We start from the raw sequence: 14,201 nt of genomic DNA, 5'->3' as shown, positions 1-14,201 counted from the left end.
TTAAAATAATAGTGATAAGGATTTAGAATAGATTGAAAATATCAGGGCTGAATTTGTATTCACTCCTGACACCATAAATCTTGCATGTCCTCTGTGTTACCTACTCAGGACCATCTCCCCACCTGTGTCAAAAGTCGCTGTACTCCTTAATTCTTGCATCTCATTCATTCCAGGAGGAAAACAGCCCACAGCAGGGTAGAAGGAAGCAAAAGAGGTGATGAGCTGCCCAACATTCAGCTCCTCAGCACCTCCGTCCCCAAAGCCTTCTCTATTTCTCCTACCACAGCACTCCAGCATGCCCGCAGTCTGTGGCAGGCCTAAAGACAATGAATAAGCGTGCCCATGCTCACTTTGCATTTAGGACACATTGGAGATGCTCCCACTTTAAATTTAGCAAGACCGTGTGGAGAATCTTAAATTGCAAGGCGTGGATCCTGTTGCAAATCGAGATCCTTCTTGCATTTTCCCAGATATTATCTCATATTTCAGAAGAGATCTCAACATCCATCTCCCTCTCCCATACCTTACAGAGCCATTTGGTCTTGTCCGAGGGACCCTCTACCAATAAATGATAAGCGTTGTTGACAGATAATGTACCCTCAGCACTCAGCACCCTCTTCTCCATGATGGACCAATAAAGATCAGCTAGAAGTGTGGTCTCTTTTTGTATGAAGTTTTTAATTTGAAAGAAATTAAAGAGGTCCCTACTGGGCAATTCATATTTCCGAGCCAACTGGTCAAAGGACATCACTCTGTCCCCTTTGAATAAATCACCCAAGCAAGATCGCCCCTAGCTAACCATAGTTTAAACCTAGCGTCAATCATCCCTTGCTGATGTCAAAAATGATGTTTTGGCAATATTACCCTCACTCTGACGCAGTGCCATCCACGCCTTGACAGTATTGATGACTATTGGGCTATGGCAATATTCCTTAACTGTTCTCATTTGTCTAAGAACAACAGGCTAATAAGGAGGCATCTTGCCTGAGATGTTTCGATGTCCACCCAAAGTGAGTGAGGGTCCCCTTGGGCCCAATCATTCACGCAAGATAGCAATGATCTTAACTGATAGTTTTTGATATCTGGGAGGCCCACTCCTCCCAGTCTATAAGGTAACTGCAGTTTAGTCAGTTTAATTAGAGGCCGCTTGCCATACCAGATAAAAGAACTAAACCAGCCCTACAGTCTTCTAAATATTTGCTTAATAAAAAGCAGAGGAAGCTTTCGCATAGGATACAACAGGCGGGGCCGAATGTTCATTTAAATGAGGGCTATCTGACCTAACCAAGAGATCAGAAACGCCTCCCATTTACAAAGGTCCTGCTTGATTCTGCCAAATAAATGGTCAAAATTGGCTTTAAACAGTTGATCAAAAAGGGGAGTAATAAATATACCAAAATAGAGAAAGCCCTCCTGCAACCATCTAAAGGGGAACTGAGATCTGCCCTCAAGATCAGGCACTCTGGGAGACCACCCATGGGCATGGCCTTTGACTTCGCAAAATTGATCTTATCACCTGAGAAGCCACCAAATAGATTGATGCATTGTATCAGGTGTGGCACTGAGACTGTTGGGTTTGATAAGAAGACAAGAACATGTCAGGTGAATTGGCCATGCTAAATTGCCCGTAGTGTTAGGTAAGGGGTAAATGTAGGGGTATGGGTGGGTTGTGCTTCGGCGGGGCAGTGTGAACTTGTTGGGCCGAAGGGCCTGTTTCCACACTGTAAGTAATCTAATCTAATCTAATCTAATCTAAACATCATCTGCATACAGTGTGATCTTACGTAACTTCGTCCCCACTTCTGATACAGTTGTATTGGGATCCCTGGGTATTGCCTCTGCCAATGGTTCGATCACCAGTGTGAAAAGCAATAGTGACAAGGGACAGCCTTGTTGACTGCCCCTACAAATATTAAAATTGCTTGATTGTACATCATTGGTGAGGACCATGGCAAGAGGAACACTATACAAAACGTCCACCCACCTGATGAAAGTCTCTCCCAGGCCAAACCGCTCGAAGTATGAAAAAAGAGATGGTCACTCGGCCCTGTCAAATGCCTTTTCTGTATCTAAGGAGATCACTAAACCCTGCACCGATCGCTGTTGACATACTTGGATCATGTTAAGTAATCTCCTGACACTATCTTTCAATCGGCCACCTTTTGTGAATCTTGTCTGCTCCTCCTTAATGTTGGAGGGCAGTACAGTTTTGAGCCTAAATGCCAGAGTCTTGGATAGGATTTTGAAGTTGACATTCTGGAGTGAAATGGGTCTATAGGAACCACAATCCTCCAGGGCCTTCCTTTTTTATGAAAGAGAGATGTTTGCCTCTCTTAGTGATGGTGGGAGGGAGGAAACCACGACTGTGTGAGTCATTAAACTTAGCAAGCATCGACCCTGATAATATATTTATAAATTCCTTTTCGAGCTCACTGGTAACCCTGTCAGGACCTGGCACCTTTTCATTCTGGAGCTGCCTCACAACCTCCTGCATCACTTACTCTGACAATGGGCCATTGAGGAGACACTGTTGTTCAGGGGTCACTCCTGGAAGGTCCAAATTCTTAAAAAAAGACTTCATCCTAACTCGCCCTCTGTCATGGCTTTCAGATTGTTATAATTTAGAGTAAAATTTCTAGAACGCTGCATTAATCCTTTTAGAATCATAGGTCAAATCTCCAGTGTCCTCTCTGATTGAGGTAATGGCCTGGGGGGGCACTTTATTTCCTAGCAAGATATGCTAGGTACTTGCCTGGCATTTCCCCATGCTCAAACAGCCTTTAACTTGCAAATGTAAACTCCCGCTTGGCATCTGTGTGAGCATGGAGTTCAATGTAGACCGAAGCACTGTGATCCTCTGCAATTTAACCAGTGAGGGCCTGTCAAAGTATGCCTTTTCAGCTACTTTCTGACACATCTCGAGCAAGCGTTGCTGCTCCCCCATCTGTTGCTTCTTACTGGCTGAATAAGAAATAACTGACCCCCCCAGCATAGACTTTAGCTGTTTCCCTAAGATGGATGGGCTACTGGCTGAGCCTGAATTAATATCTAAAAAAGCTCTGAACTCAGTCAATAAGATTTCAACAAACTTACTATCCTTGAGGATGAAGGGGTCCAGTCACCAGTGCCTCAAGCTTACCACAGTATCCTTACTCTTACCCATTAAATACACTGGGGCGTGATCGGAAATTGTGATGTTGCCAATTATACATGACGGCACTGAGCCCAGATGTACTGCGGGGGTCAGAAAAAGATCAATCCTGGTATTGCATTTATGTGGGTTCAAAAACAAGGTGAAGTCCCTGCCAGTAGGGTGAATGTGCCTCCAAACATCTACCAACCTCAATTCAGCACACAGATCCCTTCATTGTTTAGATTGCAAAGAAGATATCGGTGGGCCTTTGGGCAATCCGTCTAATGTAGGGTCTATTAGACAATTGAAATCTCCTCCTACAATGATATGTTGAAATGCAAGGTTAACCAGTCTAGAAAGCATGTCCGTCAAGAATTTAAGGGGGCGGGCTGGGGGACAGTAAACATTTAAGATCCCATATTCTTCCCTATGTGTCAAACCTTTAAGGATTACAAATCTCCAGTGTGTGTCTTTAATGCACTCTCATAACTTAAATGGGAGATTTTTTTCTAAATAAAATGGCCATCCTCCTCTTCTCATATTGAAAGATGAAAAATAAAACTGGTCATACCCATTCTGTTGCAGCTTCAAATGCTCTGCATCATCCAAGTGTGTTTGTAATAAGACAACATCCAGCCTCTCCCTTTTGAGGCTGGAAAGTACCTTCTTCCTCTTGACAAGTGAATGACTCCCCCTAATATTCCAGCTGCACGACTTCTTAGTGGTAAAACACATCCTTAGCCATAACCTTCTCTCGCACCATTTAGATAAATATGTCACCCATCCTTTAACATAACTTAGAGTTTAAAGAGAAACACTCTATCCATTCTTGGACATCATTTCACGCAGCTTACACCAGAAAGATGACCCCACTAAGACCTTTTTAAAGAAGAGCAAACCTGAGCAGCTCTGTTCTCGACACCTGTTCGGCCATTCGTCTTCAGTCAACGTGTCCACAAAGTTCTTCACTTTCTCTGGTGAGTCGAACAAATGTATGGATCCATTATGATTGATCCGAAGCACTGCTGGATATCTTAAAGAATACTGGACCCCAAGCTCTCTCAATCTCCTCTTGACACCACCATAGGACTTCATTTCCTGGACCATAGCCGCCGAGAAGTCTTGGAAAAATATGACTCTGGAGCTCCACCCATGGGTCTCTCCCCTGGCTTTGAAAGGATAATGATCAAATCTCACCAGGACAGGGCGTGGGCGCTGATCTGCACCTGGCTATCGTACCTTGATTTCTCTTTCAATTATTATCCCTCCCTTCTCAACCTCCAAACCAAGAAACTTCAGGAACCACTGCTTAAAGAACTCCACTGTTCGCTCACCTTCCACTCCCTCCAGTATGCCAACAACGTGCAGGTTCTTTCTTCTGCCCCTGTTTGCGAGATCATCTGCCAGATCCAACAGACCGTGGACCTGTGTTTTCAGCGCTTCAATCCGGCTCTTGGAGGAATCATTCTCTGCCTCCACCCCTGAGCTCATCAGTCCTTTTCCCCAGTTCTTGCAGGATACCAGATACAGGAGACAGCTTCTCCTCAATTCTTTTCCTGGATCTGCCTCCCCAGGACCTTGTGAGATTTGGCCAGCTCCTCAACCAGGGTCTGGTGAGTAAGCAAGCCCGCTGCTTCAGAGGGCTAGGCCATAGATCCGGCCCCAGGCGAGCCTCCTCCTTTCATCGGCATTCTCCAGCTGCAAGGACAAAGGTAAGTAGGTTTTTTTCAGGTTTCTAGCTCCTTTACTGTGTTTTTATTCACAGTAAAGTGTTTGGGATGGGTCCTGGCTCTGTCGGGTCAGTGTTGCAGCACGGAGCCCAGCAAACGCGATCCTAACAGGATGCCGCCATCTTGGATCCCCCTGTGCTCATATTTTAATTGCATGTGGAATTTGAGGCAGTCACTCAGCTCCATGGTATTATTATAGCCATGGTATAAACATGGACAAAAGACCTGAATGCCAGAGAGGAGGTGAGAGTGACAGCCCTTGACATGAAGGTTGCATTCAACAGAGTGTGGCATCAGGAGCCCTAGCAAAACTGGAATCAATGGGTATCAAGAGGCAAACTCTCTGCTGGTTGGAGTCATACCTGGCACAAAGGAAGATGGGCCATTTTTGTTGGATGTGAGTCATCTCAACACCAGGACATCTCTGCAGGAATTCCTCAGGGTAATAGCCTAGGCCCAACCATTTTCGGCTGCTTCATCAATGACTTTCCCTCAATCATGTGGTTAGAGTTGGGATGTTTGCTGATGATTGCTTGATGTTCAGCACTATTCACAACTTTTCAGATACTGAAGCGGTCTATGATCAAATGCAGCAAAATCTGAAAAATATCCAAATTCGGGCTGATAAGTGGCAAGTAACATTCATGCCACACATGTGCCCAGACAGTGATTATCTCCAGAGAGAGAATCTAAACATCACCTCTTGATAGTCAATGGCATTAGCAGCACTGTATCCTCACTTTCAATATCCTGGGGGTTAACATTAGCCAGAAACTGAACTGAGCTCGCCACATAAAAGCTGTAGCTCTAAGAAAAGGTCAGAGACCAGGAATCTTGCAGCAAATAACACTCACGTCCTGACTCCCAAAAGCCTGCCCACCATCTACAAGACACAAGTAAGAATGTGATAGAATACTCCTCACTTGCCTGGATGAGTGCAGCCCTAACAGCACTCAAGAAGTTTGACACCATCCAGGGCAAACTTGATGAGCATCACATTTTCAAATACCATCAGTTAACCATCAGTGAAGCTTAGCAGTAGTAGTGGTGTGTACCATCAATAAGGTATACTTAGAACTCAGTGGTTAGCATTGCTGCCTCAAGTGCCATGATCCTGGGTTTGATTCCGCCTTTGGGCGACTGTCAGTGCAGAGTTTGCATCTTCTCCCTGTGTCTGTGTGGGTTTCCTCCCACAGTCCAGATATGTACAGGTAGGTGGATTGGCCATGCCATATTGCCCATACTATCCAGGGACAAATAGATTAGGTGGATTAGTCATAGGAAATGCAGGCGTACAGGGATAGGGTAGGGGGATGGATCTGGGTTGGAGAGGGTCGGTTTGGACTCGATGGACCAAATGGCCTGCTTTCACACTGTAGAGATATTTTGGAGAAATTCACCAAGGCTCCTTTGACAGCATTTCCCATACCCACAACCACTTCCATCTCAAAGAACAACGGTACATATATACTTGGGAGTGCCACCATTTGTAAGTTCCCCTCAAAATCATACCACCACCCTGACTTGGAAATATATTGACCTTTCCCCGATGCCACTGAGTCAAAATACTGCCTTTGTTGGTGAACCTACACCAAATGGCTGGAGTGATTCAGGACAGTAGCTCACCCCCACCTTCTCAAGCACAAATAGGGACAGGTAATAAAAGCTGGCCCAACCAGTGATGACCTCATTCCATGAATAAGAATAAATTGAAAAGGAGACAATTAGAAGTTATAGGTAGACACAAGAGTGTAGGGTGAAATATAATTGCAAAAATAGGAAGAGATTAAGTGACGGAAAGATTTGCAGAAGAGATAAAGGGCATAAGAATAGTGAAGATTGGGGTAAGGGGTCAGAGGGAAATAGAAGCATTAAACAATGGTTGCAATTTGTGGAGGGCACCCTGGAATGGGGAACAGGAGCATGCTGCAGACAATAAAGAATCTGCAGAAATAGCATTGGGTGGGGCAAAGCTGTATGGGCAATTGTAAATAAGAATGTGGATAAACGTGTCTTCAGAGCAACAGCAATAATGTGCCTGCACACGGCACAGAAAATTGGTGATAGATTACATCTGTGAGTGAAATAATTGATGTGCAACCATGTGTCACTATGTCTCATGTTGAAAAAGATTCATAAGGCAGTAACTGGCATTAGAATTCTTTTTATTTCTCATTAGATCCATAGCAAATTATTATGCTTCTGGTTTACACAGAATTTGTAAACAAATTGTCGCCTGTGGCTATATGCATCTACTCTCTTTTAAAATCTGTCTTAACTATTTATTTTTCCAAGCTTCTGAGGAATTCTCCTAATCTCTCCTTATGCTTTCAGTACAGTTCATGTAATAATATTTGTATTTGTATTTGAAAAATACAGCATTCAGCGAGCATGGCGTGAATACATGCAGCGTCAAGAGCCCATCCGGCAGAGCAGCATGGAGAAACGGAGCCCATCACCACCTTCCCTATCTTCGGGAAAAATGAGCACCTCTATCAGCATGAACACACTTTCTGATGGCAGCACTCCTGTAAGTAACCAGCCTTTTCTTTGTTTTACTCTGCCACCTGCTGGATATGACTAGAAAAAAGGCTGAGAACCAGAAATTGCTCAGAAGATGCGTACGTTTAAGTCCTTTTTAAAACTAGTTATCTTTTTGGATTTGTTGGATTTATTATTTTCTGTATGACTGAAGCTCATAATGTTTTTTAACTTGTAACTTTTGTAGAACGCAAGCTACAGTTTGAAAATAAATTAAATGTTTATAATTGACTTGCAAAAGTTCAGAACTTTTTCACTTCTCCCTGTTGTAAATAATTGTGAATAGTTTACAAACGAAAGATAATGGAGTAAACCTCAATCGCTGTCATTAGAATCTGCTAAGTGTTGTAAAGCTTGATGTTGCAATCACCACCAAAGCAAAATTGTAACTTTCTGTGAGGAATATGATCTTTATTGATACACAATGCAGTTGTAACTGGAGTTATATAAGGAATCTGTGTGATTTTAACGGCTGGAACTCCAGTGCTGAGCTGTTGAAGGTACTGTGCTTGAATGTACAGTGTATTGAACATGTGCAATGTCTGCCCTCCTGAGTGATTGTACAAAATCCCAAAAACTACTTCAGAGAAGACCAGGGGGATTATCTTTGGTGTCCTGGCCAATATTTCTCCCTCAGTCAACTTCACAAAAAGCTGATTATTTGGTGGTTACCATATCGCTGTTTGTTGGAATCTTGACATATGCAAATTGCCTCCTCAGGTTCATACAAGTGACTACACTTCAAAAGCACTTAATTGATTAAATGTGACCTTGGGGTGAAAGCCAATGCAAATTTCTATTTGTAACATAATAAAGATCACATACCATTTGATCATCTACAACATCTCTCCCTTCTTAGCCTCAGTTTTTGCAGTGCCTGACAGCCTTTCATAACCTGGACAGAATGACATAAAGTTGTCATTGTCCCAGAGGGCCACAAGGCTATTCTCTCATCAGAGAAAGACAACTGATGGTGGTTTAACCTGAGGGTCATCATGCCTCAGGTGAGGGGAGAGGTTGAGAAGATGGGAACTCTATGGTAGTCTCAGCTGGTGTGAGAATTGAACTCATGTTGTTGGAGTTCCTTTGTATTGCACACCAGTGAGCTAACTGACCTGCAATGACATACTGTCTTCCTAGATTTTTCTATCTTTCCCATATTCTCAATAATAAAGTGATTAAAGATTTTCTATCACAACAAGTATGAGGTATTTTTCAATTCCTAAAACGGACGAATAAATTGCTTAATATTTTAAAGTTATGCCTTTATTAGCATCTTGCCCCAAAGCCCTACAATTTTAGATTCTTTTTAACTCAACATTTAAACATAACTATTTTTCTGAATGTTTTTTGCGGGTAATTAGTGAAAAACAAATTCCACAATGTGGCAGGTGTTTAGCGGTAGTCAACACTCCATGTTGTGATGGGTATGGATTAAAACAGACAAACACTTCCTTATATTTGACTTGGGTGCTGTGAGGAATGAAAAGGTGTCATTATTAGTGCAGTAGGTACAAGTTGTTTCCTGCAGTTGGGACTGAAGCATGGTGCAGAGCAGGGAGAGATTTGCTTTGCACCTGGCTGCATTCTACCTGACTGCATTCTTCCTACTGAGCGAGTGCTTGAAGTAGAATGAGTTCATTCCTAGCAGGAATGAAATAACCTTGAATGCAACATTAGTTACACACAGGAGAGCACAAATAAATCCTGTATAAGGAGATGGATTAATTCCACTTTCAACCTTCAGTGGAGTAACAGAATATTATTTTCTTGATTTAGTTAAGTTTGTTGTTTAATGTAAAATCCCAGATAGTGGTTTTACATGATTCAGTTGTGATATCGTATTGCTGTCGGCCATTCCTTTTCTGAAAGGTATAGACTGGAATTTGGCAATGGCGGGTGTCTTGACACCAGGAGCGATATTGAGGCCGGGTGGGGGGGGAAGGGGGAAAATGAGACTGAGGAATCAACTGTTGCCCTGTTGCTGAGTAAGGAGAGCTACCTGCCCGATCAGCAACCTCAGTAATGCTACAGGAAGTGGTGGCCAATGCTAAGCCTATCCCTGGAGGAAGACGGTACGGGTGAATGTGCCCCTCAAAGTAAGCTAAAAGGAGCCTGGGAACTCTGGGACTAGTCAGAGAGGCCCTGCTGCTGGGGGTGGTTTGTACAGGCCAGTAGGGCAGATATCTTCTTGGGCCAAAGGGTGCACAGGACAAAAGACACCTCTGTCCCTGGAAGCCAGAGGCAGTCTGTTACATTTAACTGGGGCGAAAACAATGGCAGCAGAAGCAGTTTTTAATTTTCATTTAATTAACTGAATTGAGCTCTGAACAGGCCGATCTGCTGCCATACTATATTTCCAACTGCTGGAAACATGAGATGGCAGCTGGAGGGTGTCAGGTACACCATCCAATGCCTTCTCCCATGGTTTTTTCAGCCTCCCCACCTCCTCTCACAAATCTAAATATTCTGTAGAATTCCAGCCATAGTTCCACATTTTAATTTACTTTCCTTGTAGTTTTGCGAATACAGCTTGGGCATTGTACTCAATTATAGTCATAGAGATGTACAGCATGAAAACAGACCCTTCGGTACAACCCGTCCATGCCGACCAGATATCCCAACCCAATCTAGTCCCACCTTCCAGCACTTAACCCATATCCCTCCAAACCCATCCAAATGCCTTTTAAATGTTGCAATTGTACCAGTCTCCACCACTTCCTCTGGCAGCTCATTCCATACCTGTACCACCCTCTGTGTGAAAAAGTTGCTCCTTAGGTCTCTTTTATATCTTTCCCCTCTCACCCTAAACCTATGTCCTCTAGTTCTGGACTGCCCGACCTCAGGGAAAAGACTTTGCCTATTTACCCTATCCATGCCCCTCATAATTTTGTAAACCTCTATAAGCTCACCCCTCAGCCTCCGACGCTCCAGGGAAAACAGCCCCAACCTATTCAGCCTCTCCCCATAGCTCAAACCCTCCAATGCTGGCAACATCCTTGTAAATCTGTTCTGAATGCTTTCAAGTTTCACATCATCCTTCCTATAGGAGGGAGACCAGAATTGCCTATTCCAAAAGTGGCCTAATTAATGTCTTGTACAGCCACAACATGACCTCCCAACGCCTGTATTCAATACTCTGACCAATAAAGGAAAGCATACCAAACACTTTCACTATCCTATCTACCCGACACTCCAATTTCAAGGAACTATGAACCTGCACTTTCAGGTCTCATTGTTCAGCAACACTCATAGAATCCCTACAGTGTGGAAACAGACCATTCGGCCCAACAAGTCCACACTAACTATCCGAAAAGTAACCTACACAGATCCATACCCTGACAACTCCACCTAACTTACACATCCCTGAGCACTATAAGTAATTTAGCATGGCCGATATACCTAACCTCGCATCTTTGGATTGTGAGAGGAAACCAGAGCACCCAGAGAAAACCCATGCAGACACGGGCAGAAAGTGCAAACGTCACACAGACATCTGCCTGAGACTGGAATTGAACCCGGGTCTCTAGTACGGTGAGACAGCAGTGCTAACCTCTGATCCACTGTGTAAATGCTGTGAACAATAGATTAGACTGAATGCTCTGTGTGTATTGTAGTCTTTGTGTATTTTTTTGCCTTGGCTCATCAATGAACTGGGGAAACCAGAAAAGAATGACTTCAGTGAAAGTAGAGGGGGCCCCAATTGGGAATGAAGCAACAAGTATTTTTTTTAATTCATTCATGGGATATGGGCATCATGAGCTGGCCCATCCCTAATTTTCCAGAGGTCAGTTAAGAGTCGGCCACGTTGCTATGGGTGTGGAGTCACATGTTGGTCAGTTCAGGTAAGAATGACAGTTTCCTTCCCGAAAGGATATTAGTGAACCAGATGGGATTTTCCTGACAATCGGCAATGATTTCATGGTCATCATTAAACTCTTATTTCCAGATTGTTATTGAATTCAAATTCCACCATCTGCCAAGGTGGGAGAACATTACCCAGGTCTTTGAAACACTCCCCAGAACCTGACCATTACATGTATAAATCCTGCCCTGATTTGCATTTACAAAGTGCAGCACCTTACATTTATCTAAATAAAACTCCATCTGCCACTCCTTGGCCCATTAGCCCTACTAATCAATATCCTGTTGTAATCTGAGGTAACCTTCATCGCTGTTCACTACATCTCCAATTTTGGTCTCATCTGTAATGTTGGGGGTTTAAAAAAGAAAATCACATGAAATATTTGAAACACCTTCTCAAAATGGGTGTCAGAAGGTTAGGTGGCTTCAGTTTGTAATTCTAGCATGTAGTACTCAGAGGTAACCGTCTTCACTGTCCACTACACCTCCAAATTTGGTGTCATCTGCAAACGTACTAACTATATCTCCTCTGTTCACATCCAGATCATTTATATAAATGACAAAAAGCAGTGGACCCAGCACCGATCCTTGTGGCACACTGCTGGTCACAGGCCTCCATTCTGAAAGACAATCCTCCGTCACCACGCTCTGTCTTCTTCCTTTGAGCCAGTTCTGCATCCAAATGGCTGTTTCTCCATGTATTCCACTTGATCTAACCTTGCTAACCAGTCCACTATGAGAAAATTTGTCGAATGCCTTACAGAAGTCCCAATAGATCAAGTCCACCGTTCTGCCCTCATCAATCCTTTTTGTTATTTCAAAAAACTCAATCAAGTTTGTGAGGCATGATTTCCCATGCACAAAACCATAGTGAGTATCTGTAATACATCATTGCTGAATCAAATACATGTATATCCTGTTCCTCAGGATTTCCTCCAACAACTTGCCCACCACTGATGTCAGGCTCACCGGTCAATAGTTCCCTGGCTTTTCCTTACCACATTTCTTAAATAGGGGCACCACATTAACCAACTTCCAGTCTTCTGGCACCTCACCTGTGAATATCGATGATCCAAATATCTCAGCAAGGGGCCCAGCAATCGCTTCCCTAGTTTTCCACAGAGTTCGATGGGTACACCTGATCAGGTCCTGCGGATTTATTCACCTTTATGCGTTTTAAGACATCCTCCTGTGTAATATGGGCATTTTTCAAGATGTCACCAAATATTTCCCCACATTCTGTACCTTCCATATCCCTCTCTACAGTAAACACTGATGCAAAATACTTGTTTAGTATCTTCCCCCATTTCTTGCAGTTCCACACATAGGCTGCCTTGCTCAACTTTGAGGGGCCCTATTCTCTCCCTCGTTCTCCTTTTGGCCTTAATGTATTTATAAAATCCCTTTGGATTCTCCTTAACCCCATTTGCCAAAGCTATCTCATGTCCCCTTTTTGCTCTCGTGATCTCCCTCTTAAGTATATTCCTACTGCCTTTATACTCTTCTAAGGATTCATTCAATCTATCCTGTCTATACCTGACAAATGCTTCCTTCTTTTTCTTGACTCTTGTCATCCAGCATTCCCTACAACTACCAGCATTTCCTTTCACTCTAACTGGAACATATTGTCTCTGGACTCTCGATATCTCATTTTTAAAGGCTTCCCCAGTTTCCAGCCATCCGTTTACCTGCAAACATCTGCACCAAATCAGCTCTTTTGAAAGTTCTTGCCGAATAATTAGCCTTCCTCCAATTTAGAACTTTAACTTTTACATCTTACTACTTTAAAACTAATAGAGTTATGGTTGCTTGCCCTGTCTTTTATTCAAGGGTAGGTCAAGTTTTGGATCTTCTCTAGTAGGTACATTCACATACTAAATCAGAAAATTTCCTTGTACACACTTAACAAATTCCTTTCCATCTAAACCTTAAAACTATGGCAGTCCCAGATTATGTTTGGAAAGTTAAAATCCCCTACCATTACTACGCTATTATTCCTACAGATAACTCAATCTCCTTACGAATTTGTTTCTCAATTTCCCACTGTCTGCTCTGGGGGGGCTATAGTACAATCCAAACAAGGTGGTCATCCCTTTCTTGTTTCTCAGTTCCATCCAAATAACTTCCCTGGATGTATTTTCAGGAATATCCTCCCTAAGTACAGTTGTAATGCTATCCCTTACCAAAAACACCACGCCTCTTTCTCTCTTGCCTCCCTTTCTGTCCTTTCTGTAGCATTTGTATCCTGGAAAATTAAGCTGCCAGTCCTGTCCATCCCTGAGCCTTGTTTCTGTAATTGCCATGATATCCCAGTGCCATGCTTCTAACCATGCCCTGAGTTCATCTGTTTGACCTCTCACATTGATATAAATGCAACTTAATTTACGTTGTTCTCTGCTTTGTCCCTGCCTTCCCTGACTGTTTGGTCCGTTTCCCAACTGTACTAATCTCAGATTGATCTCTTTCCTCACTATCTCCCTGGGTTCCACCCCCCCCACCTTACTAGTTTAAATCCTCCTGAGCACCTCTAGCAACTCTCCCTGCCAGCATATTAGTCCCCTTCCAATTCAGGTGCACTCCGTCCTTATACAAGTCACTTCTATCCCAGAAGAGATTCAAATGATCCGAAAAAGTGAACCCTTCCCCCTTCACCAGCTACTCAGCCATTCATTCATCTGCTCTATCATCCTACCCTCACTAGCTCGTAACACCAAGAGTAATCTGATGTTACTACCCTCGAGGACGTCCTTTCTAAATTCCTGTCTAACTTCCTATATTCTCCACTCCGAATCTCATCCTTTTCTCTTGCTATGTCGTTAGTTCCAATATGTACAACAACCTCTTGCTGGTCCCACTCCCCTTTGAGAATATTCTGCAGTCTCTCTGAGACATCCTTGATCCTTGCACTGGGAGGCAATACACCATTCTGATTT

General features: G+C 43.3%; 1 protein-coding gene across 1 annotated transcript in view; it reads left to right on the top strand.

Moving 5' to 3' along the window:
* Positions 1-14,201, top strand: part of schip1 (schwannomin interacting protein 1) — an 842,409-nt gene that overhangs the window by 176,279 nt on the left and 651,929 nt on the right. Inside the window, exon 4 of the mRNA XM_043702129.2 lies at positions 7,243-7,393. Within this exon, the coding sequence (XP_043558064.1) occupies positions 7,243-7,393 (151 nt within the window). The remainder of the gene's footprint in view (positions 1-7,242; positions 7,394-14,201) is intronic.

The sequence above is a fragment of the Chiloscyllium plagiosum genome, unplaced genomic scaffold (assembly GCF_037043375.1).
Source record: "Chiloscyllium plagiosum isolate Xiang-an unplaced genomic scaffold, Cpla_swu_hap1 HiC_scaffold_13, whole genome shotgun sequence".
Lineage (NCBI taxonomy): Eukaryota > Metazoa > Chordata > Chondrichthyes > Orectolobiformes > Hemiscylliidae > Chiloscyllium > Chiloscyllium plagiosum.
This window is presented reverse-complemented; position numbering and strand designations above follow the sequence as displayed.